The sequence below is a fragment of the Nilaparvata lugens genome, chromosome 1, assembly GCF_014356525.2.
Source record: "Nilaparvata lugens isolate BPH chromosome 1, ASM1435652v1, whole genome shotgun sequence".
NCBI lineage: Eukaryota > Metazoa > Arthropoda > Insecta > Hemiptera > Delphacidae > Nilaparvata > Nilaparvata lugens.
Genome location: NC_052504.1, coordinates 71,024,734 through 71,051,382, shown reverse-complemented (window position 1 = coordinate 71,051,382; position 26,649 = coordinate 71,024,734). Strand labels below are relative to the sequence as shown.

General features: G+C 34.2%; 1 protein-coding gene across 3 annotated transcripts in view; it reads left to right on the top strand.

Moving 5' to 3' along the window:
• The window catches only part of LOC111054821 (cadherin-99C), a 98,593-nt gene that overhangs the window by 23,915 nt on the left and 48,029 nt on the right, over positions 1-26,649 (top strand). The window contains exons 1-2 of one of the 3 annotated variants that reach the window (XM_039441774.1): positions 19,413-19,612; positions 24,818-25,016. In XM_039441774.1, the coding sequence (XP_039297708.1) occupies positions 24,924-25,016 (93 nt within the window). In that variant the 5' untranslated portion in view covers positions 19,413-19,612; positions 24,818-24,923. Of the gene's footprint in view, positions 1-11,891; positions 12,144-19,412; positions 19,613-24,797; positions 25,017-26,649 lie in introns of those variants that run through there. The other 2 variants (XM_039441771.1, XM_022341943.2) reach the window with 2 other exon arrangements.

Sequence of the window (26,649 nt, the reverse complement as noted above, 5' to 3'; positions counted from 1 at the left end):
TTATAAATATTAATATCGGGGCACCGAGCTTCGCTCGTTATTTTTATTTATTGATAAACAGAACACAATTCTCTAGAATGATCGTGTTTATATTTTACAGCTGGCTATACGTAAGCTTATGAATTTCGGGGATGCGATATTTTAATTTTCCACTGAATCACTTGCTCACTTTTTGCTATCAACAGATGACGAAAGTCTCAGCTGTTTCAGCCAAGGGTGAATTATCCTTTTAATATCGTTTTTATCCTTTTAAGCGATTTTTCCCAAGGATGAGACCTAGTGCAATAGAATTTTATATCATAAACCTACTATGTTCCAAATTTCGTGAAAATCGTTAGAGCCGTTTTCGAGATCCGTTGAACATAAATAACCAAATATAAAAATAACCAGATAACCAGATATAAAAATATAAACAGATATACAGAAATTGCTCGCTTGATATAATAGGATTAGCAAGCACAAGATCATTCGTTCGTGCGTGTCAGATGATTTATATGCCAATATTGGAGTAGTATTCAACTGTTTTAACAGCTTTGTCATTAAATTAAATTTGAAAAGATCATGTCTTGTGCATTGTGGAGCAAGACGACATTTTATCAGAATTTAATTACCTCACCTAGAATGAAGAGGTGGTCGGTCATCTGACTGGATATCACCGCAGTCGCAGTGCGGATCGTCAATTTGCCTCCAGGTTGTGCAGTTTTCTCTATCCTAGCACAAGTTGTTTTGACTGCATTGCCAACATAAACTTAAATGAGATAGAAAAAAGATAATGATTTATTTAGATAATAAGACTTATCAATATCCAGTTTCTCTAATAAGAAAAGCGGATCCTTCTAATGAGTTGGTAGGGATAATGGATAGAATTGAATATTTACAATTTGTCAACGTGTTTATTTTGGTTTAAATAGAATAATTTGAACTTACTTTTTACTACCTCGAATTTTTCTTCAAAATCAAATAGCATTGTAAGATGTTAAAGAATTAACTGTAGATGCGGATGGAGTACTTATCCACCTGTTTATCTACGTATCAACCATGTACACCATTTAAGAAGTTTCTTCAATCAATTTGAATTGATCCTTACTTTCTAACAAGTACGAAATTTATTCAATTTTCTATAATATCAGCGTTTTCTGAACGTATTCCAGTCAATTTCGTAATTCAGATGCAATATTGATTCTGAGCAAAATTCGAATTTTACAAGTACTGCCAAATGCATGAAACATTGTAATAAATCAATGTTCATTTGAATAAATGAACTTTCTATTTTACGCTTTGCACTTTGCAACCTCTGGAACAAGCGCATTATTAATACCTTTCCTCAAGTATCACTCTTCAGAGTCAACTTCTTCGAGGAGTCAAACGCTCTTAAATAATCACTTCAGCTCTAAATAGCTACATGAAACTTAGCAGACCTCAACCAGTAGTTCTGCTAACTGAAAGTTTATTGAAGTAAATAGATGTTGGTGTCACTTATCTGTCCGAGGACAAGCCAACTTTCGCACCGTGGAGTCTGACAACATTAATTACTGAATTAATTTGCTGAACATAAACGTTCTATAAACTACAGACACCTTGTCACTCTGATTAAAAACTGGTGTGACACTCATGAAATAGAATCCAGCACAGTTGTTACTGAGGTAGTTTACAGTTACGCCTTGTGTGGGCAATTTGGCTTCCGCTTCTGTGGGTAGTGAAAACTACTTTTAACACTATTCGTTCAACAAGTGTTCATGTTTTTCAAGTTTCATTCTGAATTGTATTATCTCTGTAACACAGAGATATTATATGTTTGTTTCTATATTATTGTACCATCAACTGAAGTAGGGAAAGCTCCTCACTTTAGTTATTATTAAATTGTGAATTCATATCTTAGAACAAACCTCAATGTTGATCTTTCTGGCTCTGAACTCATCATTCTGAAGGGGAAGAAATCATGCTATTTTCGTTTTAAAATATTATTGTTAGGAAATGGATTCTGATGTGTTTGCTGAATCCACAACGAATTTGAAGTTAATTTTTAACTCGCTGTGGGTGGGTCAAATATAAACAATCAACAAATCAGTTGGTCAGAGTTGGTCTTTCAATTGATGATGGAGAAAGTACATCTGACATGTTGCTGCAGAGTCTTGTGGTTTGGCAGTGGCTTCAGGAAGTATTGCTGATCAGTGAGGATAGAATGTAACATTCTATGCATACATAGAATTCAATGTAACATATAGAAAGTTACATTCTATACTCTCTGTCGCTGATGGCCTTGAAACAGCAGATCACCCTAGTGCCTGGTGATGGTGTAATAAATAATTTATCCATTAACGATTGTCTGTGCAAAATCAGATCCAACATGGGTATTTTTCCCATCATGGATCTCTTATAGTTATTTAGCTTCTAATGTCCCGTTATCATTGGATGAGTTTAATTATCAAATATTATTCAATCAAAAGCTCACATTTGAGAAAAAACCTTTCGACAGCGGGTACACGAAAAAGTAGTTTTTGAAAGATTGAAATTAAAAATCTGTTTCCAACTCCAGTATTTTGTCAACACATGATGTGCCGAGCACTCCTTTTAATTCAGGCCTTTTCCCAAGTTATAATAGTAAATTTAATACGCAATAGACTAGAGTCATTATTGTAAGTGAGTTAGCGAAATAAATTATTTTCTCTCTCTATTATGAACGGCCATGACTTCGAGTTTCCCATGATAGATATTTAAAAATTGTGGCTCCGAGTCGTCGAGGAATGTAGATTATGGAATTATCTCTAAAACTTAGCCTTCTTGTCGCGACATAAAGTGCGATAAGTTGGAAAACAGCAAGCAATGAAATTATAACAAACTACCGATTTTGCAGTTACTATTTGGTCCAAAGGCTCTAGAAGCCACGCGACGATTGGTCAAATTGATTCCTTTCGCCCAATAGGAGACCTGTTTCTAAATACAGTAGTGGGGATTCCCCAGTCGAGAGACCAGATTACGTTTCGGAGGACACTTTGCTAGGAGCACTACGAGAGTAAAGATGTAGTCACTATGTTTCGCCCTTTTTGGGCAGGTTTATAAGTTATTTCATTAGTTAATGTAGGAGCTAGTTTTATTTTTTATTAATGTTTAAATTTTCTAGTAGTGCCATGTCCTGAAAGGTTTAATTGTGTTTCTTCTTCATGTACGAATAATTGTTTCTTCAAATAACCGCTAAGGTACGTAAAATAAGGTTAAAATATAATTTAGGGAATTTAATTGATTGAAACTTCCATAAGAGTATTGAATTAATTAAGCCTGTTATTTTTCAAGTTGATAATATTGATTGAGAATTATCCTTTTGATTTTATTAGTGATGGAAGATACTTATAAATTTTTTCTAAAGAAGTATAGAAAGTTTTCAGTTACGTTACATTTGAGTTATTGTTTCTGGAGATATATTATCGTAGAGTATTGCTGAAAGTCAGGAAGATAGCCTTTAAATTGGAATGAAATTTTAAGATTATGTTCATATTGAGTTTAAGACTCAATTTTATATTTTTCTGACTGTGTTTTCTCATGGCGTTAAGGCTTTTAACTGAACGCTAATTTATTAAATTATAACAGAACTTTTGAATTATTTGTGAAGAAAGATCCATTAATTCTGATACAAAGAATCAGTATAGTTTAAAGATAAAAATCTATATAAAATGAGGATTCAAATAGAATCAGAGAATTTAATTAATTGTAATCAATAGATAACTCCTGTTTTAGCTTTTGATGAATTGTAGGAAGAGTTAGAAATTAATGCTGTAATACATTTATTTACAGCGGTTCATGTGTGTCCCCAAACCAACTTCTTGTACTACCACCCCTTTGGTTCCGCAACTTTATGTAACACCGCTTCAAGACACCCGTTCAGACGACAGGTCTAGGGACGTAAGAGGACGTCGCCGTCAAGCCAAATTCAACCGGTAAAAGCTCACCGCCAAAAACAAGGTACTGTAACCCCGACGATAAAGCAACGTACAGACCAACGAAAGTGCGTGTAGTGAAACAAAGGTTCATTCGAGAATGTCAATCAAAAGTGGGGATTCAAAATTATTATGAAATGGGTTATATGGGTTACTATCGACGAAACTTGGGTTCAACGGGCTTTTCTTTCTTGAGTAATTCCATGTTGAAATAAACTTGTTATTTGATGACTGATATTGTTTGGTTTTGTGACGTATTGCTATCTAATCGGGGATAGTAATGCGCCCCCGAATCAGATGAAGAATGTCACCAAAGTAACATGAAATTGTTGTTTCTGTTGTTCGATTTTAGTTGCCACTGTTTATTGAAGCTGTTTGTATTTTTCAATTATTTCAAATTGTAGTGTTATTCTATAGTATAAACCTATTAAATCAGGTATGGCAAGATTAATTGAAGTTTTCTTGACTCTAGCCCGTTCACCTGCATGAATTAGGTATAGACTCAGGTATTTTCTAGATGTGTCGGCCTATTTCTAAATTCTAAATTTTATTCAAAATTATCTTATCTATTATCTTTTAAAAGGGGCAGGCACAATGACTTGAATTATTCATGTTTACTAATCCGCTTTCGATTTCAACATGTTATACCTGAATCTTGTTTGGTAATTAACAATCGGATTTCAACTTTTTCATTGTGCTCCAAAATATTTTTGCTCTCTCAACATATTTGGGTAAAACAAGCGAAATAAACAGTGAATGTTATTTTCACCACAGATTAAATAATGGGAACCAGTTTGAAGGTGGTCCCTGGTCCCCTGAAGGCACAGCCAACTTAATCAGCATTGTATATTGTTACTCTCGTTAGCACCCTGCTGTTTGTTATACGTGTAGCTCATTTATAAATTATGGTGGCAACTTCATTTAGGAACCAGAACTCTATTTCCGAGAGAAGTGCCGTTTTTCGTGTTCACGTTTCGTTTACCAAACAGGCTATTTTCTCAAAATATTCTCAAACTATATTTCATTGCAACGCTTTGAATCCAACTTGGAATATTTATGATCTATACTTGGTTTATCATCTCTACCTTGAAAGATTTTTATCCGCCACAAATCATCCAGCAAATTTCACCCCTTCATAGTAAATCACCCAAGCAAACTTAAATTGAACATCCCTTGTGGTCTACTAATAATAAACTGATATTATCCTATTATATTAAGCGAGCAATTTCTGTATGTCTGCTTATATTTTTATATCTGGTTATTCATGTTCAACGGATCTAGAAAACAGCTCTAACGATTTTCACGAAATTTGGAACATAGTAGGTTTATGATATAAAACTTCGATTGCACCAAGTCTCATCCTTGGGAAAATTCGCTAAACGACATTAAAAGGATAATCCATCCTTGGCTGAAACAGCTGAGACTTTCGTCGTCTGTGGATAGTAAAAAGTGAGCGAGTGATTCTGTGGAAAATCTAAATATCGCATCCTCGAAATTCATAAGCTGACGCTGACGTATAGCCAGCTGTTAAATATAATCACGATCATTTTAGAGAATTGTGTTCTGTTTATCAATGAATAAAAATAACGAGTGAAGCTCGGTGCCCCGATATTAAACATGTAAAAAGAGAATCAGGTACACTACATGGACTTGGATGATGAGAATTATGTGTAGTACCGGATAAAACAGAAATAATATCTATAGTATCAATATCACGTAATCGTTTCTATAAAGCATAGTACTACAACGTATTCTACTGTATCATGTGAAATATTTCTATAACAATTTGTATTTTCACTCAAATTCAAATTGATCATCAACTTTAATCTCTTTCGATGTCTGATTCTCTCGATGTTCTGTTCTTCTCTATAATCATTCATCTTTTCATATTCATATTATTTATCCATAAACATTCACAATTTTGTTAAAAAAACAACAGGTATTCGCCCAGGCATCTAGACAACCTCCCAGTTTTACAATGTAGATTGTGAATTCCTTCATGTTGAAATTTATATAAAAAATTGAACGTTCCTAGCATAATTGCAAATATTTATAGCGGAAACAGTGGTGCAGGAAGCGAGACCACAAAACGTGAAAAGTGGAAAACAATAATAATTGCAAGTCACTCATCCACATTACTCAACGTGCCAATCTGGAAGTACTAATCAACAAACTGATTTACACTCTTTGTTATATTCCCTGGGTGGTCTTAACAGGTACCTGTTAGAAACTTACTAATAAAATAAGTTTCCATTTACCTTGTTCAATTATTACGCAAAATTAATCAAGGCGAAATAGAAAATTGGAATTTTAGAATTTTCTCATTCTAGACCTCAGTTTCACAAATGTGGGAATGCTATGAGTTCATTGTCATATCTTATTCAAGCTAATCAGGCGTTTTTGACATGCTTTAAAAAAAGGCCAGGCTTGATGGAATATTCCGATAATAAATCATAAAAACATGAAGATGATTTAAAAATAAATACATTATTTACATAAATAATACATTCTTGAAAATAATCCATAATCTGTGTTGGATATGATAATTCCATTAACTAGCATATATTCTATTATCATTATTGATATTATAATTCCTTCACCTTCATCTTCCTGCCCCACATTTATTCATCCTCCTTCAGAAAATAGATGGCAGTGAATACTGGCATGTTTCTCTGCTTGTTCAATCAAAAAATAATGTATTCATGGATCTCTCACTGTTATAACAAGAATTATTCCTCAGATTGAAGATACCCATCATCTGAGTCTTAGAAGACATGGCAAATATCTATTTTTGATTCATTCACATAGATATACGATCCATGCTACAATGCTCTCATAGTTGTTCACATTATTAATACACCATTTCTAGTTTTAGCTTGCTCTTTTGCAAATGAATTCAGGTCAAGAAAATTTTGGTTATAGATTTATTCTATTTCACTCTTTTATCGGATCGAATTTGAAAAGTAAGAGAATCTTCATTCCTTATAGTAACGAATCATCTTGAATAAGTGAAAATACCAACTCATTAACATGAAATACGTATTTCCGAAAAATAAGCTATCATTGGTTTGAAGCTCATTTAAGAATTCATTTCTTTCCTCTTTATAACGTTCTTTTATTTCTTCCCTGATTTCTTCCATTTTCATTTATACTATTTCATTACTTCAATTGTTATATAGAGGTATTTATATGGATGCTAGATGATGTATTACACTGTAACGTAGGTAAATTTGAAACATTTGAGACTTTAAATAGTCTTTATGAATGTAACAGATAAGAACATTGTATTTTCTGTACATCCCTAAAGTAACGGACAGCGGACTTTTTCACAGCTAGTTCAAGACACAGCTGGTTCATAGTTACATCTGGAATCAAGTTTATGAGTCTACTAGTTTATAAGACAACTAGGATTCCTGCCAGAAATATGGGGAATGTTTTTATTGTACTTCCAGTTAGTCAAGATCAACTTGATATAATATAGAATATTATCTTTTCAAAAACCCTCTTTCTATTTGAACAAGAAAAATAATAATTTTTTCTCTGATTTCTGAATAAAATGGATGATCGGATTGAAAATGCAGTAAGATGTATCACAGAATCCCATTGAGAACAATAATTTGTAGCTGAAAAGGCCCATGCGCTTTACCTGAGCTTAATCTAGTTTCATTCTAACGCTATCATGGTAATCTACTAGAATTTTCAAACTACTACTGTACTTCTCTTTCTACTAGTACTAGAATTGGGCTATTAGATAAGAAGCTATGCAAATCATGGGAACCTTTTAGAATTGGGGTAGTGTTTTGAGCGTTGATCTGTACGTGAAGAATCCTGAGCTCTGAGCTGTCAGTCGGTGTTCAGTGGAGCAATAAGTGCTAAACTGAAAACGGGCCAGTAATGATATGCACTTCACAATGAACGCAACGCAATGTGCGTTGGTCCCACCAATTAGCTCCCACTTGACTTGTGCCATTATCCTGTCGACTAACGTTCTCTCGCGGTATCTCTGTGAACCAGTTCACCTGCAATTACGCTGCTAAACCGTGGTCCTCTCTTTCCGCGTTGCCATTTTAGGTAGTTTTGCTTACTGCAAATGGCTTCGGCTGTTCAATAACCGTTCATTCATTTTCCTCGATTCCAGTCCAATTCATTATTTTCTGAAATGAGATAGTAATAGAGGCACTCCAATAGCAGGTGGAACCAGTTTTCGAGAATCGACTTCTTCTTAATGTCAATAGCATAATCGTGTAATGAATTTTTACATTCCATCGCAATACAGTTACGCTATAGGCTCTGCTTATGTTGAAGATAGTCACAGAGATACCTAATTCAAATAAGTTTTGCGCGCATGAGAGTAATACTAATAGGAATGTAGGATCTACCATGTGCTCAATAGAATCTCTAGTTCTCCCCATGCTCTTATTTAGTCATAGTTCTCATTCTTATTACAATTTTTTATCAGCTCTGATTGCTAAGGTCTTTATGATTATCCAAGGAAACAAACAGGAATATAATAAATGCTATTTATAATACCCTTTTTAATGTATTAGTATAAATGTATTTTTTAATGTATTTCCATAATACATAAGAGTATAATGCACATTTCTCATCAATCTTCAAACTGCTACAATTAGAAAATTGTTATACTTTGAATAACTTCGAAAGCTCTTAGCTGATATCAACCAATATATACTTCATCACAAGCTACTTGCTTCAGAGCCTCTTGGATTCTCGATTTCATTATTTGATTCTCCATAGGCGTTGAATCTCCGCGAAAGAAACTCCCTAGAAGGTTGCTACTCATTAGGGAAATTGAGCAGATTATTGCTTATTCATCAGTAAATACTGCAACGCCAATGGAAAAGTGTTGAATCTATTCCAGGATTTTCAATGAAAACAAATTGCAAAAATACCGTCAATATTTGAAACTCATGTTGTTGACCTCCAATATTCATGATATTTGAAGTCTCTTGAAGCTTATCAGAGCGTTAACTTATTAATGCAGGATGATGAGTGTTTGGAAATGATGGTGAGGCTTCTGTAGAGGCAGGATTGTTGGAGTCATCTGTTGGTGCTCGGTTCGCATTAGGATCACGTATTTACTGCGTTTATGAGACAAACTGGAATCGAACTGGAAGTCGAGGGTCATCGATCGCGTTCTTCCCTTTTTCTCTCGATTCCAGCTCCTTTTTCACATGTTGCGCTTCTTTTTCTCGTCACTTTCCTTCCTTTTTCAGTTGGTCTCTTCACTTCATTAGCTGTCTATACGTCCGGTCGGTCGGGGCACAAGCGGCCAGCGGCCCTCATCCTGTTCCTGTATAATTTTACTATCAGACCTGTAACTCACTCGCTTCCAATCTCACAAGTGTGTAAAACCGACTGAAGCAGTCCGTCCATCTTGCAGTTGCGTTTTTCATGCCAGATCCAGTGATGTGTGTACTCCAGGCGCACTGCACTCAGCGCTCACAATCAGCCTCCACTTGATTGAGAACGTGTGCAGTTGCGACCACTTTCAGATCCAACCTCACTCAACAAGAAAATGACAAATTCACCATCAATTACGCAACTAGCCACTGTGAAAAAATCGCGTGCTACCTGAGACACACGCAATTTGTCTCTACAAGGTGGCGAATGTAATAATTCGACATTACCTTCACTGTAATATTATTTCATTATGATCCAATCATATCAAGAAAAGTAAGGACATTGCTTTGGAATTGTGACTTTTGAAAAGTTACTAACAAATTTACTGGACGGTTACTCAAATCAAAATCAAAGTTTGATTGCGGTTTTGGAATTAATAAGGTTATCGAGGGCTGCCTCAATTTATTATTCTGTTCCTAAATCCAGAAATACAGTAAATTGAGTTTTTATTCTTTTGCCTCAATTGAAATTGAACTTTCTATTGTGTTTGCTCGTCTCATCCAAATAATGAGTATTCTAGAAAAAGAACCGTTGCTAAGTTATCAATTCATTAATTACTTTTGAATTAAAACAACTAATTCCGGTGAGATTTTAACATCAATGAGGGCGACGTATTGTAGCACCTGATGGATGCATTAAGTCAAGCTACTTTTTAATAAAATAAAATTTCAAGATTTTTCTTTGTAGATGTAGTGTGGAAATGAAATATCTTCTAGTCTATTTCAAATTTTCTAATCAATCCCATCCTAGAATATTTATGTGGATCTGTTTCCTCTCACATCCCAAGATACGGTATGGCATATTCTATTTCAGATAGTCATTATTTCCATCTTTATTTGTATTCAAATTATTCAAAACATATAAATATTAATGGTATATACCTTGCTCATTTTGTAATGTAAACAATAAATTGATTTCATGGATAAATTGAGCCTTTTGTCATAATGAAGACAACTGTATTAGGAAGTGAGTAGGTTTAGTGCGAGTCAAGTACTGTACTTCAAATAGAAGCGTGGTCTCCAGTAATCGATAGGTACAAATCCAAATGCGTGGTGTGAGTTATTGTTTATTTATTTATTACCGTCTAGTAATAAAGAAGTGCGATGACTTGATCATTGCTTGATGATCCTTCATTGTTAGAAAGAAGTTAAACACCAGTAATACCATTTCCTAATTGGTACTCACTTACCTTGGCTGTGATAATTTAATGCTTGTACCAGCATCACATTGCCTTCCGTGCTCAAGCAATGTCTTCTATCTCTGTGAGCGGCAGACTGTTTAAAAGAAATATTATCAATCTTCCAGTATAGATAATATGTACTTATCATTCCTCTCACAAAACAGTCAGCAACATTGTTTACTGTGTATGGAATCAATATATTATGTGGGAGAAATTCACTAACAGGCTAACAGGTCACCAATGTGAGCAGAATTGTGAAGTGACTATTTCAGTGCAATATAACTAGCAGAACCAGTACTAGAATCTAATATAAATGGAATCAATATATTGTGTGGGAGAAGCTACTCTTACTGAACTATATAGATGAGTATTGATGAGATTACGCAATATTATGTCATCAATGAAATAAAAATGGCAAAAGGGATTCTTATGATAATCCGTAAATTAATTGGTTTGATATTTAAGATGAAAATTATACTAAAATATGTAAGTTTTTTCAAATCTCCAATATATTGTGAAATCTACTTGATTTTGACACTTGATTATTCATGAGTGCTTTTTTAGATGCGCCCGGACTTCACTGTCGAAAAAACAAGATGGATTTTGGAGTTTCAGTTGGTGCACTACTTTTTTATAATCTTGTTTTGGTTTCTTCTGGATACTTCTCATTATGAAGTATGAACATAATAACTATGTCTTCTTGGAGAACCTTCATGTTGTGTCAGTTTCAGGTAGCAATATATTGGAGAACAAATTTCTTTCTTCTTTTCACTTACTAGTCGTCATTTAGTGTTAGAATGCTTGAAATTGATAAGAAGTCTTTATATTTGGACCCTAGATTGTACATACACAGCATTTTGAGTAAACCTTATTTTGATAAAAATCGCCTAGTATGAGCAATGGTTCGTATCGTTCCCATGATATTGTGACGTCATAAGAATGACTGCCAGATTAGTGTTAAATCAGCCTCAGAGTCGTATATGCACCATGACAGCCACCATGGATGTACAACTGATGTTGGTTTTAAACTTGGAATTTAACACCATGAATTATATGATTATATATATTACACATAGATTATAACATTATAGATATGTTACTACATTACATTGATAGTATTCTTTTCTCTGTGGTAACACATTGTAACAAACGCGACAATCCTTTAAAAACTAGATTCGCTCTAAACTTTCATTATGCCATTTTTTGTTGAAAAAATGCACCCAAAAGTAACAAACTATAACCTCAACCCAAAGAATAAAAAAATTGTATGGAATAATAGAATTATCCAAGAAATTGAGTCAGAAAACAAAGTTTTCAATGTGATTCACATTTTTGAAAACACATTTTTTTTGTTGCAGTTGACACCGGTGGGCACGACGATCTTCCAGGGGCTGCGTGCGGTGGACGCGGACGCGGGTGTGAACGGACTGGTTGAGTACCGCGTGGCTCCGGGCGACGGCGTCGGCCTAGGCGTCGGTTCGGACCGCGTCAATGTGGCGGACGGCGCCGGATTCTTCTCCATTAATCTGCCACACCAGGGTCAGGTCACCGTCAACCGCAGCCTCGACTACGAACGCACTCAGCGCTATCTGCTCACCATCGTCGCAACTGTGAGTATTATTTATTTATTCATTTCATTTATCAATACAACTTCATTAGGGTGAACTTAATATCCTTTATTTTTTCGACTTCTATAATCTCCAATCATTCAACTTCATTTATCTATTCATTTTTTCCCTCACATTTTCTTGATTCACTGATTTTCTAGTTCCACTAGCAATTCGTGCTCACAGCAAATGATAAAATTCAAGAATATTAGGTTCATAGTGTTGTTGTTACTCATTTGATTTCTCACAGTATTCTAGCTATTGACATTAGCATAGCAACGATTTTTAAATGTTTCACCGTAACTTTTGGGCCTCCTATAGGCTTCACCTATTGTAGTTTGATGGGGTGGGGGGAGGTTATCTTGGATTTTTGGGCTTCTTTTTCGGACTCATGGGGGGTGTAACCTGGAAACACCTCCCTTCGCAATTGAAATTAAATTATTCAAAACATCTCGGATCTCCATATTCGAGTTCATGATTCTAGAATTTATTATAGAACTTATTATAGTAGAATTATTTATTAGTAGTAATGTTCCACTCACTGTGTGATTCACATTCAGCTGTAGAAGATCTTCAACACATTAACAGACTTCTTCTAAAATGCTATCAAATGACTTGGTAGTCTCTCAACATTTAATATCGGTATTTATACTTGAATTCAAGGTTTAAAATTATTATTATAGCATATATTTGAAAAATGATAAAAAATTCTGTTTTCACCTCAGTGGTGACCTATTTAGGAAGTTCAGCGGTAACTCCCCCATTCAAGTAAGTTCCTATCTACTCGCCTATTTGAAAGATCCGGCTGCCGTTTTCAGAGTTCCAAATAATTCAGAATGAATATTATATTTATTAAAACTTGAAAAATTAGATGATAATCTCATGTTCTCCGTATTTATCATTTTCTGTAAGTTTGCTGTTGACAATATTTTAGTATCTACAAAATTCAGCTTTTAATACTCTGCATTTTCTAATTTAGAAGCATCTAAGACTTTAACTATGAGGTTCTTTTTTAGCTTAAAGTGAAATAATTAACTAAAAATAGTTTGAGTTTGGAAAATGGTCATTAGTAGTAAGTGAATCATCACGCAACATATAAGGCGCGTTTCCATTTCGGCAAATGATTGGCGATGTTGAAATTATACCACAGCTATTGTTAATTCGGTCACGATTTTTCAAAACAACATCCATCATGGAAAAAGAACCATTAGACTTCTCTCAGGCTAAATAGTTTTTCTGTAATGAACCTATGCAAAAATGGGATTGAATTTTGCCAGATGCAACGATGATTCTGTAACCTTAAGGCCAGAAAAATTTCCCATGATCCAATTTGTAACCTCTCTATGATTTTGTGACCTTGAGACAGAGATTATTAGTACGATTTTCAAGTGGACTAACTTATCATCTCATTGTTATTACGTAGTGATTCATGAGCCCACATTATAACTGCTTACTAATTCATACTATTGATTATTGTGCGTTCAGGTTTGCATAAATAGAACCAACAGTTCTCTGAGATCAATGTTGGGTGACGTGTGCTATTCACATTCTAAACTCACTTCAGATCTTTTCCTCATTTAAAATATTGTCATTTTTGAATATCTATCTCATAAATGAATATTATATTCATAATGAATATATTAGTCTGGCTTGTTTATTTCAAACAGTCATTTCTTAGTTTCCTTGCAGAATGAGATGGAGTTTGTAATTTTGTCCATAATTTGTATATTATGATGAGAATTATCAATTATTGAGACTTTAGAGTTGAAAAATCGTGTTCAGCGACCGAAAATACATGAGATAGCGTTCCTGAAAAACATAATTTGAATGCATAGACTAGTAGGAGCGATGTGATAGACAGGCCACTACGCGTATTAATCATGGGGGAGGACCGCGCCGCAGCGTAACAGTGCTACTTATCTATCTAGTCCAGTCACTATATACATTGGTGCATATGCAATTTATATTGTAGTTCTGATTTTTTAATATATTATTTGGGTACATAAGAGAAGTCCAGAACCAATTTCTTCAAGCAAAATTTCCTTGTGCTAGATACAGGGTGGCCCAAAAACCTCGTATTTTCAGCTCATTTTCCAGCTTTCAGCTATTTCTGCCAAATCTCGTAATCGGACAGAAAAATTTGCTCTCGCCTTTTTTCTAGAATATAAAATTCTGAATAAAATGAGATCATTCGGAACTCTCTATCTCCTATCTCTCTATCTTGATCAAAATCTAAAATTCATCAAAAATTGATTTTCTCTTCAAATTTAAATCATTTTTGAAAAATCATAACTCAGTACTCATTGGAGATAGAGAGTTCCGAATGATCTCATTTTATTTAGAATTTTATATTCTAGAAATAAGGCGGGAGCAAATTTTTCTGTCCGATTACGAGATTTGGCAGAAATAGCTGAGAACTGGTAAATGAGCCGAAAATACGAGATTTTTGGGTCACTCTGTATCTTGCACAAGGAAATTTTGCATGGAGAAATTGGTTCTGGACTTCTCTTATGTACCCAAATAATATATTAAAAAATCAGAACTACAATATTAATTGCAAGCACCCCGTTTTTTATGTCTATATTGACTGGACTAATAGAGATGTTAGCATCAACAACAGTAGCATACGCTATTATTATGCCAAAACCGTTAATATGAGAAAAAAATCTTCAATTTCCGGATTTTTTTCAACAATCAAAACTCACTTTACGAACATATTTTTTCATGAATCATTTTGAGCAGATGAAAGAGAAAACTCTATTCTACATTTCAAGATCAAGTAATGATTTTTATAATGAGGGGTTACCGAGATACATAGCTTTGAATATTGAAATTGGCCATTTTTTGGGTATTGGAATATGGGTGATTCTTATAGAACATAATATCATGATTTTATGTCATTGTGCGAAATATCAATGTGAGGACAATGTAGTTGGTGATGATGGATGAAGCTGAAAATAAGGTGTTTTCACAATACAAGGAGCATTGATGTCAGGTGTACCTGGAAATCTTTATAAGATAGAGCGCTCTAGCTGATCCCAGATTGTAGAGCACAAAAATACACCTAGAGGGATTTTGGATTATACATCTAAATGGTAACAATCGGAAGATATTGTTGATCAAAAACTAAAATTCATCAAAATTGATTTTTTTCAAATTTCATTCATTTTTGAAAATTATAACTCAATACTCATTGTAGATAGAGAGTTCCGAATGATCTCATTTTATTCAGAATTTTATAATCTAAAAAAAAGGTGGGAGCAAATTTTTCTGTCCGATTACGAGATTTGGCAGAAATAGCTGAAAACTGGAAAATGAGCTGAAAATACGAGGTTTTTGGGCCACTCTGTATCTAGCACAAGGAAATTTTGCATGAAGAAATTGGTTCTGGACTTCTCTTATGCACCCAAATAATATATTGAAAGATCAGAACTACAATATAAATTGCAAGCACACCCCCTTTTTTATGTCTATATTGACTGGACTAATCCCCCTCCCACCGCCGATCTATGATCGTAACCCCCAAACTATTATATATACACCATTGGATTCAGGAAGAAACGGCCTACAACGTTTATTGGAAACCTTTTCCTCCAAGTCGGCTAACGACTTGAATATTCGAGAAATAACAAAAAGTCCATAATAAAAAAATACATTTTTCGAGATATTTTATATTTTACGTAAAAACTATGCGGTTTATCGCAAAAAGAGGATCACATTGAATGCCAGTTATGTGTACATAATATTGAGAATAAATTAAAAGCTGTACTATGAATAGTAACTGCAGGACAGGCGATTTTATAAGCGCGCGTTTTTTACAACTTACCTCCGTCCCCCTCAAGCTGTCGACCAACCTGGGACGTGACGACATCGAGTTTCATATAGACTAAAGACCCCCTAACAATAATCCGAAGTCAAATTCTCTGCCTCTCTCATGTATGCTCAATGTAAGCCAGCGCCTGGACTATATAGCATACGTTCACAAATTTTTAAGGGTATCTCAACTATGCTCTTCAAGTCAAAACGAAGTCAAGTTAACTTGACTCAGTTTGAAACGCTTTACTTATAAATTAATTTTATTAGTTTGATGAGAGCTCGAGTTTTAAAAATAATATAGAATCAATACCATGACAGTTCGTTTGTTAACATTGTCTTTCATTTCATTTCATTTATTGTATAAAATACTATAATCATAATACAATTATGACATTGGAGGAAAAACTAGGCTGAGCCTGTACTATTTCTCTCCAAAAATTTTGATAAAATGTTAATGTTGTCCAAAAGATAAGGTTATGTAATCACACACTGCTTCGTTACTTGATTTTCGGTCCAGGAATGATGATTTAAAATTTTGAATTTTGAAGGTTGATTTTATACTCTAAATGAATCACAGAATGTATCACAATAAATTAAATATTTTAGAAGTATTGCACTTTTTTGAAAAATGTTAATACAAAATCAAAAACCTACTCACTATTTGTTATTCACAGCAAATTATAAATTCATTCTAATATATTTTTTTTGGTTTATATATAGAAAAAATATCAGATGAAATATAATTTCTTTATATGTTTAAAGTTCACAAAAAATCATTGGCTGGTACTATTTTAGATACTTGAACTATCAAGTATTATAACATGATATTTTTATAATATTTACGTGGATACTTGAGGCTGCATCAGTTAACAGTAAAAACACTGCGCGATAGTAAAGAGTGAGAACTCTATGATTAGCAAGAGAGTTCCTTGACTCATTTTTACAAAAAAGTAACTTTCTGGGTAACCAGCGATTAGCAATAAAAAATTATTACTAGTAAGCCTGTCATCAGTTGAAAACTTAAAAGCCTTACTTGAAATTAGACAGGCCATAGGTGGAGTAACATGATAAGCTGCTGCCAACAAACTTGGCCTGAATTCACTGAATTATTGTACGAAGACTCAACCAAGCGGAACCGGGACATGGAATGCCGGTTGACTTACATCAGTACAAATTCCTCAAACACTGATATTAGTCTTTTTACTATTGCAAAAGAAATAATCATATTTTCAAAACAAAATTTAATAATCTTACTTTGTCCAAACGTGCTTTTAATCATCACAATGTTTGCTATTAATTTTCAATGGAGAATGCTGAATTAAAATACCGTAATACCAGAATTTTGAACTGGATAAATTAATACTCTTTAATACAAAGGTTGATGTTAGAATCCAATGATTCATGTCGTAAAATAGAATTTAATCCAGCTTAAGAGCCATGCATCTGATAATTAAAAGTATCATTATTCTTAGTTTTACAATCTTATGTAGGCCTAGGCCTACTTTCAATTCAATTTTCGTATTCTGGTAATTTTAATATTGAAGAAGTTAACTCCTTGAAAATGAAATTACCAATGTGTTATTATTCTCACATGACATTCAACATTCATCTTACGTGATAAATCAAATTTCTTGAAGTTTTTATATATATTGAATTGAAGTTCTGATATATGAGCAGAACTGATTCTCCTACATCATACTTTCATTTCTAGATTTAATGTAAATCTTATGAAAACATTTCCTCCGTGAAGGTAACGGTTCACTAAGAATGCTGTACCCGCCTATAAATGATGTAGATTGCAGGGATTTTTCGAATTAGATGGTGCTGTATGTAACGTAGTTTTCCTAGTCAATTTATCTCATTACCCACGCAGGTGAAGCCTAAGCCTAATTTAAGCATTACCCTCAGAAAAAAAGAATGAAAATAAAAGTTATATAGAAGAGTCAAAGTGATGTATGAGAAAAATCATCCCCAAATCAATGCATACTATTATTGCATATATTATTGAGAGCAATTTCCATATAGTAGACAAAATTTTCTCTTACAATAACCAAGTCTATGACTATGATGCAGTTGAGCAGTTCCATGGATGATTGTAAGCAATAACTATGGATATATTATTATTCGACACACATTACGTTCTGCTGCATTCGGGTCTCACGATCTGAGTCTTTCTCGACAATTTTACTCTCGGCAGAACCTGAAGAATTTTCTTTTTATTGCTATAAGTATATTCGACCTAGACAGTCACGGTTTGGCTGCCGGATTTCACAGGTATATAAGATATTCTGGGAACAAACAGTGAACAGATCGTCTCGCGGTGCATTTTAGACCCAGTCACCCGTATCGGCGAACAGAGAATGTGACAACGCGGTGGTGGGACAAAATCAGCCTCCAGACGTGCTGCAGGCGCTTTTATCATGTAAATTCTTTTCCAGATATGTTTGGCTGCCTGGAAAAAAATGTTAGTGTCCTCTGGAATTCACACTTCATTCAATCGAACGTGTCCTGCCAATAAGAATGGATCCTCTTTTCAATTCCCGTTCAATGGATTGGTGCTCCTTTGTTGGAGAAAGATATCACAAAAATCTGTTCTGCAAATGTTACAGATTTTCACAGCTCAATGGTAGCGAATTATTGTAGCGGGAGAGTCGTGGCTGGAAGTATATGGCTATTATGATTGTGATACAGCAATACCGACGATAAGTAGGCTAAGCCTGTATTATTGGGAAATACGAGTATCAATGAAAATTAAGTACAGTTCAGTGATGCTGATGTGGTAACGGTGAGGTTGATTTTTCCAGACCTTTGCTAAGTTCAGCACTTCAAAATTAACATTTTGTGATGGTTACGATTATTATTTAGATTTATTACCCTGGTAATCTCGAATTTACTGTTTCATCTGAATTATACTGTATTATCAAATAATAATTTGTAAGTTGTAGAGGCTGATTGATATAGGAACTATTCATTTATTCATGGAATCGAGTTATGAAAAAATCATCATCTTCGAAGAATATAAACTTCCTCGTGAAGACCAACATGGAAAGTAGACTTGACTTTGTAATGAAGCACATTCTCCAGAAGCCTTCTCGAAGACCTCGGTAATTAAGTAAATCTCCAATAAAACCATGACCATCAATCAATATGTTGAGGTATTTCGGCCTTGAATCTCGGCTAGCAGGTGAAGTCAATTAAAGCGGGGGATAAACTGCACACTAGCGTTGGGCCAACTTGAGTACTTTGACCTTGAGAGGATACAAGTGAATAACATAAAACAGATTTTGCCATCATAGTGAATTTAACTAGTGACGCCTCGTGATTTTTGTGATTGTTTTTTCGACATTGTGTGTGTCGGTGTGTGTTTGTGTGATAATTGACATGCGCTGTAACGCATCAGCTGTGTCGGTGGCATCCACTTCCACCTGGGTCGCAGTCGGCAGTTGGTGCGGACTCTGTACGGCGGAAGGTCACTTCCATGTGATTTCCATTGTAGCGTGTCAGATGGTGAAATAGTGAGACGTGATGTGGGTGGTTATAGTGTCAGTGTGGATTATGAGTGGATTACCTGCTATGAAATTTTCATGAGTGAGCAATACGATGCTGTTCAATTCTCATCGTTGTTTCAATTTTGATTTGGCGACAGTTTGATTCAAGTCTGTATCTGGATTCCTTGTGAATTAGAATTACAATAGAGGATATATTATTCAGTTAATTTGGATGTAATTTTGGATAGAATTGAATTTCAGTTAATGGAGAGTTAAATATTGTGGATTGCTGGACTGATTTTATAAATCCAAGAACTATTCAGTTCTTAAGCTTTACAAATTAGGTACCTACTATATTGTTTCAAAACACACACTTGAGTTCAATAATTCTGTAGATTACCAAATAATGTGTATTTTGTAATTATGTGTATTCTCAGAAATCGTTTCCCAAATGTTTAGAAGCGTCAACCTTGACAATTATAATGTTTCTAGTATACGAATTCACATCGCAACTTACTCAGATATATATAGACATCCTTGTCAAGTAAATTTAACTTGTAATGACTTCACTAATGCTTAAATCATTTCTTGAATAAATTAGAGGAATAGTCATCCCTGTTTACAGAACGATGGCTTCAATTTATTTGAATTGTTACGAGTCTGAAAGGACTGATGAATTGTTACTCAATATTGATATTCAGTAATTCAGTATTCATTCCCTTGCATTATATGATTCCTTAAAAACAATATATGCATAAAAGTACCCTCCATCGTCCCATTTATCTATGAATTTCCTTTCCCTTAGAAGCCTTAGATAGAACTTTTAACACTCATATAACAAACTTGAAACATAATTTTAGAACAATATACACTCTCTGCTTCTAAATTATCAAATTCACACTCGTGAAAGTTCACGAGTCCAAAGAATATGTTGTGAAACAAACAAATATTGTTAGAATTGTATACAATATACAGTGAATAGAAAAATATGGATTTTTCCCTGTTTATTACCGTATGTAAATATCATGGATATGAAATTTCATGACATAGAACTCATTCCTCTCATCATTTAGATGGATAAAGTCCCTATTATTTTAGTTGGACTAATATTGTGGAGGTATGTGGGTGGATAGGCACACTTATTGCAACATAGCTTTTTCGTTCATCCTTGATAAGTCAGTGTAGTGTGAAGGTCGCTGTTGTTGGCTGCTAACTACAGTGCGAACAGTTTATGTCACATTCTAATCAGGGTTGTTGAGTTGAGTCATATAGAGTTGAGCTCTAGTGTTATGCATAGATTTTATTTATTTTTCTCCTCATTATCATCAAGATGAATTCCAATTGATGATGAGACAATAGTTACAGAAAAAAAAAACGATGAGGCGATGGTAGGAAGAAAGTAAAGGGAAAAAACGAAAAGTTTTCATACATCCAACGTCATTAATCACTTCAAAACTTTTTGTCAATGTAAGTGACAAGCAGGAAATTCTGAGAATGTGCTAACCTATTTTTACATGACTTTTACCACTGATAGCATTATCTTGTCGAACAGTACTAAAATAGGTCTTACCTAGCAGCCGATTAGCTACAAAAGTGTTTGACAAAAGTTGCGTCACCACGTGAAAGGGAGCAAATGGGTGCACTTGCATGCATCTCAGTTGGCTGGTGCGTGGTACATAGGCCACGGCTCAGACTAGTGAAAGGTTCTTTCCTATTAAAAGTTGGGAGCGGGCCTGACAACAGATATAACATATATAACGTTATCAAGGCCAGACCAATTTGCATCGTAACAGCCGGTAATATCCAGAATTAATTTCTGACACGATTCTATCATCACTATTTGATTAGCGACTTGTTGGCTTTGGTATGTGCCGCCTTTATGTGTATAGCATAGGCTTTGAAGCACGAATTTCCCAGTTCCCAGTGTGAAGCTCTATTTCAGTTGACGCATCAATATTTTTTGTGGTGCTTGAAGGCTTTATATGCATTGGAATTATCCTACATGAGCAATTAATACATTTGTCAAAGCTTGAACAGTCTTTGAATGCTTTTAATCATGCAACTTTCAATGAATGACATCAAAGAGATAAATTTTTTTGTTCATTATATTGTAACATGATAAATTATTTAGCTGCACACTGCTTCCTAGAAGATCGGTTTAAGTGAAACTTGATGAAAACTCAGATAAATACTGGCAATCATTGAGATATATATTTCGACTGAGGAGTAATCTAGTCTTACAATGTGTGAAGATGGAATTGCCTTCTCTGGGAACGATTAACTCTCTTCAATTTACAAAGTCATCCAGTTACATTATCAAAATAATATTAACTCAAAATAAAACTCTATTATCATAATCCAATAATAAATCTTTCCAATACCAATTACATGAATCAATTCATCCGCAATCCATTCAATGAATTTATCTGAACATAATTGAGTTTAGGACTCGTTGTGTTATCATATTTAATCATTGAATATGAATGAGAAGATGCTCCATTGCCCCTCTGGGCAAATGAGTTGGAAACCAATCAGAGCTGGAAATGATCTTGACCTGCACCACTTGATATCTCATCAGGCAGGTTTCTGGAAGAAAGCTTCCACCTACTCATATTCTTCTAATCCATGATGTCCCACTGGTTGAGAACTCGAATGCATGCATGTAGCTGCATAAATCATGTTCAGTGATGCCCTTCACTTACCGAAGCACATACAAAAAGCAGTGATTCATCTAAACTTATTCAATTCCTCACTGCTTCAATACCGTCGCAATCAATACGTAACAGTCAACCATGTACGAGTCAAATGTCAAAGATCAACCGTTTTTCATCCTCTATGAGCGAACGTGTAGCTATAAATCTTTTTTATGAATACAAGCTCTTTTGAAAAGACAGTTCCATTAAGCGAAAGTGAAGAAGAGTCGAATTATTATTACAAGTATTGGGCGGTGATTCAAAATCGGATGGAAGAGATGATACCTACACACTAGAAAAGTTGTTCAGCCATAAAATTTTATGCTACGACTCTCACGTTTCCCTGAACTGCGATTTACAAATTTATTATAAAAATTGACCAATACCTCCCATTTAAAATCTACAGACTGGCGTATAAGCTTATTGACTTGATCACATTATTCCATATAGCTATTTGATCCATGAAACATAGTAAAAAAACTCACGATTTGAGCCTTCAAGAGTGTGGTGGAGAACTATTGCCTTATTAGTTTTCTGTGAGTTTTGAACCATACTATTCTAATTTGTTGTTGCCTTAACTGAGTAAACTCTGTTAATAAAACTTGATTCACTTATTGAAGAAAGTTAATCCACTTCCATCTTGTGCCACATGTGAGTAGATAGATATTGTACCATTCTAATTTCGATCAGAAATGAACTTATTAACTCGTTTATTTATTATTCCTTTATTAATTGTTTATTTATTAATACAAACTACATGACAGAAACTACAGGCTTGAGACTGAAACCTCCTTTATTCAATTTCAAATATAGGTTATTTGTCTCATTTCAAATTAGAATTATTTTAGATTTTCAATAGGAGTGGACTTCCTTAGTCCCTCGTTCTCAATGAAAAATCTTTGCCCATGATTAAGTCATAAGTGAAAGTAGTTATCAGTATCTCTTGTTGTGAAGTTTAATCATCTCAACTGAACTGGTTTAGTGAAGTATGATGGATGATAATGGACAATAGCCCTTCAAGAGTATGATGCTACCGATAAAGGAGACAATCCGGTTCATTCTGCAACCTAGTTGTATTGTCTGTTATGTGTATTGTTTTTATCTTTCCAAAATGGAAAATGATTTGGAATGATAATTATGAAATTATAGTCTTGAGAAGAGTTGTTTTGATGTCTTCAAAGTTAAAAAAGAACACGTGCGAGATTTTTTCCTTGTCTTGTTATACAGATTAACAGATTTTTCAGCTGCCAGTACATTGGTGGGCTCTGCTTGTAAAGCTCGATTGATACTATCAGCTGTCTAAAGATTGAAAATGTGTCTTAATTTTAGACAAGGGCATCAAAGTCGGCTAGATAGAGGCTATAAAATGCAAGGCAGTAGCCATTGCATCAAGGCGAGTCCTTGGGACGTCTAGTGTAAAGCCGATTCTCAACAACAGAGCGTCGCCGTTCATCAGACTTGCAACACTCTATCGAGTATCGACCGGCACTAGAAAGTATCCGATGTTCTTGAACTCTTCGATCGACTCCCAATGGGATAAAAGTCCACATCCAGTGGATCAATATTTTATCGGCTCAATCTGTCCTGTCTGAACGTACCTCTTCCCCATCTTTCCTCGCCGCTAAGAACTTATTTCCAACCATTATCACTAGCGGCAATCCACTTTCCAATATACTAATTTATCAGCTTCCATTGTTATAATGTGTAACAAGAGGGTTGTTCCACCAGTTATGATAGTTCAGTCATATACAACCTTTCTTTATAACAATTCATATTAACAAGCTCCAAGTTACTGCGGTACTGGGAAAGATCTTCGCCTGTTCCATTCCATTACAATTAGAACAACCTGCCGGAGAGCCATTTTCGTGTGCGTGGCTTGTTAAGCTTTCAAATTGATTGTGTAGTGCTGTATTAAATTAAAAGTTTAATTGGAAAATTTAAGTTGCTTAGATAATTCATTTAAAAATTATCGAGATAAGATCTGTTCTCGGTAGGATCCAGTCTTCCACACTCGCACGGCAGCGAATATTTTTGTACAGTGAACTCGCTTTATTACAAAAATGCGATGTCTCAAATATTAAGGTTGGCGTTTCTAATTTCGGTTATTAGATTATTCGCTCACAATAAAGTTTATTCATAAGTTTTTCATATAGTAATGATATTGAGATGAATCGAGTGACGATCGATTTCAATAAAACTTCACGATTTGAAGGTACCTTAGTCAATTTAACTATTCCATCTTCTTGACTCAATAATAATAAGACTATGATAAATTCTATTTCCATCCAACTTCCATGGATCATTTGAATATGATATCCCGTGCTTCATTTTGATATTCCATCACTCAATAAAATAAAGTTCTTGGAGATTGAATTATTGGTTATTGTATTATCTTGCTTGGGCCCTGAGAGTTCCCTTCATAGATTATTGTTGAAAATAATTGACGTCTGATCATGGATTACATGGATTTTTACTATTCTTGTTCGAATAGAATTACAAAAATCGATATTAATCAACTTAAGCAATAACCAATAATACAATTTAATTGTTTTATGACGACATATTTCTTCGAAATGTGATAAATCCTAAATATTCACATTCAGGATCGATTGTGATAATAATTGTACAAAGAAATGGAATTGCTCGTCTAATCCTGAAATATTACTCATGAAAATTTCAGTGTTCAGCAAGTGAGCTTAAATCTAGCACAGTTAAAAAGATGAAAATCTTTATTAGTGCTGATATTAGACTATTCCAGTGATAAGTTCTATTCGTAGCAACAAAAAATGTTGAGTGTCAGAATAGGCATCCTGTTGGTTCTACTGAATTCGGACACAGGAAACTCACAATCAACACCCCCACCTCGTCAATCTTTCAAGGTGAGTAATGATGCTTAATAATCGTACAAGTAGTAACAACCTTTGTCCTGTTCAGGAAAAAAAAACGAGTGACTTCCTCGATTCCAAAACGTTGTAAAAAGAAAATAGTTTTTTCTTTTCAATCCGCAGATGCAAATTCCGTTTTCAATAATTTATTTATGATACTGCTGATGTGTGGATAGCTTCTATTGGGCTGATAATATTTAATAGAAGGCCTTCAAGCAATTTCTCATCTGAACAATGAGAAATGAGGTTCTATAATCTATAGCCTAACAGGAAGAGACACACATTGTAAACGAAGTGTTGAACTTCTCCATCTTGTATAATATCTTCCAGGACCACTGTAAATAGATCACAGCAATGCCAGAAATCTTTTTCATAACCCATGAGTCTTCTGATGTTGATAAAATTTTTGCTAAACGATATTTACTTGAAATTTTGCTGTGGAATATTACTATGCTATGAATAAAATTTCTCGATAATATTACTGAAAGCACAAGTAGTAATGATTATCTCATCCTCCATAAAACTTTTATGCATTAATGAAGCTCCTTATATAGACTCAATTTGTATAGTCGGGGCATAATAGGTACCTGGATACCTATTATGTCAATAATATATCCCAGTGAATCATTGTTTTGAAATCGATGACTGTTTTGTGGATATTTTGAGTATTTTCTAAAGCCTTTAGTCTAGTACTTACATGAAAATGCCGGATCTACCAATCATGTTTGCACTATAAATGAAGGTGGCTTGCTAGCGGATGTTTTTATGCCTATTTTGTTGTTTTCTCTCCAGAAAATGTTGCAATTTAAAATTGTAATCTTTGTATTCAGCCAAGTTGAAGATAGTGATTTTTCAAGGTACCGTAAGCCTAAAATTAGTGTCCATGAATTCTCGTGCATAAACCTTCAATTCTTCTTCGACGCAGTGACTCAATAGAAATGCAGTCTAGTTTCTTGAATGAGTAGTCTCCAATTATCCACACTGATCTCCGTGGATGAGGATTGGAATTTTATGTTGTTTGAGAAAAGAAAAGATAATATCAATGATGATGAAATAACAAAAATCTTACCGTTCGTTCAATACAGAAGAAAAATTAGTCTCATGCTAAATATATTATTATTCCATTTATAATCAAACACAAAATAATTCGAGATTATTGTCCAGATCAGTAATCTATTAATGTATCTATACATTAATAAATGTATAGATACATTATTAATGAATGAAACATATGTAAATGAATCTAAAATACACTACTTTTGAATCCAGTGTCTGCTAAGAATGTAATAGTGTAGACCTGTAAGTTGTTCTTTTATCAAATTCTTTCTCGCATTGTAGTGAATAACCTGCAATATCAAATATGTGTGTAGGTTGAAACTCTCTTGTACGTGATAGGTTCAAATTATTAGATTAATTCAATAAATGCTGGATACTCTATGTTTCAAATTAGGTTTCTGTTGAATTTTGTGGATTCGCATGGATTAGGCAGTTTTTCCTAGAAATCATTATCAAATAATATCCAATTTGAAAGATTATTTATTCAGAAATTCTTCTTACTGTTAAAATTTAAAATAATTACTTTTTCGCCCCACTTGGATGTAATGAGCTGGTTTTCGTGCGTCATATG